This window comes from Kryptolebias marmoratus, linkage group LG4 (genome assembly GCF_001649575.2).
Source record: "Kryptolebias marmoratus isolate JLee-2015 linkage group LG4, ASM164957v2, whole genome shotgun sequence".
In the NCBI taxonomy this organism is placed as follows: Eukaryota; Metazoa; Chordata; class Actinopteri; order Cyprinodontiformes; family Rivulidae; genus Kryptolebias; species Kryptolebias marmoratus.
In genome coordinates this window covers 14,447,925-14,452,356 of record NC_051433.1, presented here as the reverse complement: position 1 = coordinate 14,452,356, position 4,432 = coordinate 14,447,925, and the positions used below count along the sequence as shown (strand labels likewise).

Sequence of the window (4,432 nt, the reverse complement as noted above, 5' to 3'; positions counted from 1 at the left end):
GTTCTGTTGGCTACAAACTGATGGGATGAGTTTGAAAAAAATGATTGATCCATTGCTGGTTGTCTTCTCTTCTCACTTTTATAAATGAGAGCTCACCAAGAGAAGACAATACATGTGGTTGATGCAATCAGCTGAAGGCAACCGTGAAAGGCTGTAAAACAGCAAACTCAGAAAAGGTGAAAACAGCGTTTAGCCTTAAGTGTTGCAGCGCAGATTAACTATAGTGTCTAAAAAATATGTTTTTCTTTTCTAATGTCCCATATCTTTATCAGAACAAATGATTAGTGAGACTTGCTGCAGAGGGGAGCATGGGAAATTCCTGTTTTTTATCTTTATACTGTCTCATTCCGTTTCAGCCCAGAATTAATGAACTAAGTGAATTTGTAAAGGCAAAGGTGAACTGATCGTTAGCTTATCTCAGCACAGGCACCCACCCCTTTTCTGTCCTTTTGTTCCTTGGTGAGCCCAGAACTTAATTGAACCATTAGCCAATGTGTGTGGTTCAGTTGGTTCCACAACAGGAGCGGACGCCGGGTTAAATGAGGTGGAGAACTGTTAGCAAGATGTTCTGCTTCACAAAGCAAACTTCTACATCTGCTACCAGCTGCCTCGACTCTTTCACCTTCAACTGGACACACACGGGAGAATTATCTCATCGAGCACACAGTGCTCTGTGTTGACACAGCCTCTGGTCCCGGTCTGCAAAGAGCCTTCTTGAACCCATTTATAGCCTCTCTGAAGGATTCAGCTTTTTCTTGAGTGAAAACCAGACCCCTAGGAGAAACACTAAACCCCCCCTGTTATCTAATAAAATGTCTCAGAAAACAGATTATTAAAATGTCAAACATCTGCAGATGTGCGATATCATCTTTATTTGGATTTCTCTCATTTATTAAACAATTACACTGAACCAGGCAGCTTCGGACTCAGTTAGACATAACCTTGTGTGTTACATTTCTAAAGAAAACAGATGAATCCACGTTCAGTCATAAAAAAGCTTCTTTTAATGAGTCACGGCCTCACTGTAACGAAACTTTGCTGGATTCAAAATTAAATTAGCTAACATACGTTTTGTGTCACATGCAAAATATTAATAACATAAATAGAAGAATGTGGGTTTAAATTGTGAGAACATCTTTATTTCCGAGAGCCTAACAATCCTCTACAAAAGGTGAAAAAAACGATAATATAAAAATAAAGTGACTCTGAGGATTGTCCGGTCTGTTTCCAGTTTTAGTTCTGTCAGATGTAACCTATAATATCTTTGCATATAATTGGTTGTCGGCTTCCAGACTTCATCATGGTTGCAAAGTGGTAAAAGTCTGTGTCCATCTGATTAATGTCTGAGTGGGACTGATGGAAGAACGGGACTTTGGGCTGTGACGGTACAACAGGACAGGACAGACGTTTCGAAGCGTTGGCAGTTCTGTTAACATGAGAAGAGTCCGTGGACCTCATCCTCACTTTGTCCTCCACGCTCTTTGAAAAACCAGTCAGCTTCCTCCTCATATTGCCAAAGAAGCCTCTTCCCAGTTTTTGTCTTGAATTGGACTTCAGTTCTGTGGGTTCAGGACAATCTGGTAAGTCCATCCAGTTCTGTATGAGGTCTGCAAAGCTGTTGTCACCTAGAACCAAAGGCTGGCGGTTGCGCCCTCTGGTTAATAGAGAGTTTGTCCAGTCCCCTGGGTCGCCGACTTCAAAGGAAGTCCACGTTTCCAGACAGGCGTCAGAAGTGGATTTAGGCCGAATCCGACCGCTCGGAGCTCTGTTTGTGCGCAGGCAGGCAGAGGATGAGACACGCACATTCCTCGTCCTCCTGAGGACAATGCCATCGTCCTGCCAGGACGCTTCAGAGTAGCCTGAGTCAAACTCCAAACTCTTCTGACTGCTGGGAGAGCGCAGATCTCGCCTGAGGCTCAGCCGGCTGCTGACGTCATCCTCCTCCTCGTCTTCTTCCTCCAGAGGGCTAGCCAGGCAGCACGCCGAATCGTAGGTGCTGGCCGTGCTGGCATCGGACATCCGCAGGCGCGCACGCTGCAGCGCCCGTTGCTGACAAGCGCGTGCCAAGGCGGAGTGACGCACTAAAGCCGGGAGCTGGGCTTTAAGAGGGGCGAGTGGGTGCCTGGCTTCGGGGCAGGTTTTCCGCAGATGCTTCAAGTCTTGAAGGGACCTCATCATGTACTGCATCTGCTCCTGTAGGCAGCCGCCAGAATCACGTAAGCAAAGCTGGGGAAACGAGAGAGGAAAAGTCAATCCAAAACGTCCTTATACAAAGCCTACAGAGGCAGATTACTGGAATTTTCTATACCTTTCAGGAGAAGTATTGCGAAAAGGCTTTAATAATAATAGTAAGGAGACTGCTTTGTGGGCAGGTTCAGACTTGTTTGGAGCAAGTTCAAATCAAAGCCAACACCTTTTCTCCTATTGAAATCCTAAATCCCGCTGACCTGCTGCTCAAAGAAGACAGCAGATTTCATGACAGGGCTTGTTTATCTGTCCGTTAATTTAGTCAACCACACCAGTGAACGCCTTATTCTCATTGTTTCAGGGCTGGATCTGTCTGGAGAGCACAGACAGATGTTGAGCTCAACCTCAAGTATTTTTTTCTTTATTATATCACAGTGAGGCGAATGCAAAGGAAGGTCGAAGGGATCTTAATTCGGCTCTCCGGGTCCTGCCTCTTTATTGGCGCAGTATTCCTGCTAATGAAACTAAGCAGTGACACTCGGGAGGAATATAATACCCCTGCTTCCTCTCCGACTCGCAGAGCCGATTGGTCAGGAGCAGCCAGTGAGTGAGGCTGGTTTACTCTCAAACTCAAAACAGGGCAGGGGAGATCATGGGACAATGGGCGTATGAAAGTTTAAGAACACGAGTAAAACAAGGCCCCGTTTTCTGCAACAGGGTAGAGAAAATTCTGACTCTTACCAATGTGAAACTATTTCACATGCATCCCATTAGTCTTCTGAAACATGTTGAGAGGGAAACTCACTTCTATATTGTACGTTTAAAAACAAAACTTGAGTTACCACTGCTATTAAATCAGTCAGCAGAACAATAGACTTCAGCTAAATCAAGACTCATTAAAGCGACTCAAAGCACCAACAAACCTTTAAATCTGTACATATGCTGCTGATAAAACAATTGTAATGCAAAATATATTGAGTAAACTGCACTTCAACTCATAAAAAGGATCTCCATTTGCTGCACGAAGTTGGGAAAAAGCCAGGGAAACCTATGAACAAACCCAAACTCGACAAAGCTCAGAGCATCCATGTTCAGTCTCCTGCAGAGCAGAGTGTTGGCAGATGTTGCCTCCACATGCACAAAAACTATAACAGCTGTGCAGTTCACAATAAACTAAACAGATCAGTGTTTACTTTAATGCAAACAGAGGCTAAAAGGGATACATCAATTATGAAGTCAACTCACCATGTTTGTTTTCCTTCTTCTTATTTGTAGTAGTCACCTTCTGCAAAAAAGACAAATGCAAGACTAAGTTTAAAACACTGACACAGATTTACTAACAAAAAAGAAATTACAACAAGAACAGGTAACACTTACTCTAAACGTGACTTCTTTAGTTCAGCTCGTGATAAATGTTCCATAAAAATAGAAAAAGTGCTGGTTCGTTAGGAGGTGTCGCGTTTTTGAAGAGTCTGGGTCCTCATGGAGTGCAGTGCTCCGGTTGTATGAGCTGACCTGAGGATGATGTGAAGCTGAGTGAACGTCCCAGTCCTGCCCGCCCCGCCCCCTTTCTATCAACGGCCAATGAACGGCGGCTCGAGTCTGAATCAGCCAATCAGCGTGCAGGAAGCTCATTTGCGAATCCAGTAGTTGTAGGTGTGTGTGTGTGTGTGTGTGTTGGTCGTTTCCACTCAGTGTAAGCACACAGAACCATAGACATAAAAGATATCTCTGCACAGAGCTGGATAAAAAAAAAAAAAACAACAACTAAAACGCCCTGTTCTGTAGGCAGGTTTCTCTGCTTTTTAATAACAGTACAGTTTACCTGCTGGTAGGAATAATAAATGAAAGTGAGAGGACTACATAGAGCTAATTTCACTTCAGTTAGAGAAGTCATGTGATGTGACAGGACTCCAAGCGATAACTGCCTACAACAGGTGTCTGCAACCTTTACAAAAAAAATAAAAAAAGAAAATTCATCTCCTTCTCCCACAAAGAAACAAAGAAAGAAAAAAAAAGAAAAGAAGATCAGAAAAACTAAAACAATTCATTAGTTTTTATATAAGTACTACATAGAAAACATTATTAGTTTGTGACATTCTGAATTCAAAGAACTATAATAACCTCCTGACTTTACATTAGAGAAAAACAAAAAGATACCTCTATTAAAGAAGGAAAACTAAATCCCTGTGGTATACCCCCTTTGATAAAATTTAAACTATGGACTACATATGCCTGTGAAAGT

At 43.0% G+C, this 4,432-nt stretch overlaps 1 protein-coding gene across 1 annotated transcript; it reads right to left on the bottom strand.

Annotated features, from left to right (window-relative positions):
- Positions 1–849: 849 nt before the first annotated feature.
- Positions 850–3,717, bottom strand: LOC108235634 (PAK4-inhibitor inka1). The gene is made up of 3 exons (XM_017415755.3): positions 3,565–3,717; positions 3,433–3,472; positions 850–2,226 (listed from the first exon to the last, which is right to left on the bottom strand). Exons 2-3 carry the CDS (start codon positions 3,433–3,435, stop codon positions 1,243–1,245), a joined length of 987 nt encoding a protein of 328 aa, XP_017271244.1. The 5' UTR covers positions 3,436–3,472; positions 3,565–3,717; the 3' UTR covers positions 850–1,242.
- Between the last annotated feature and the right edge of the window lie 715 nt (positions 3,718–4,432).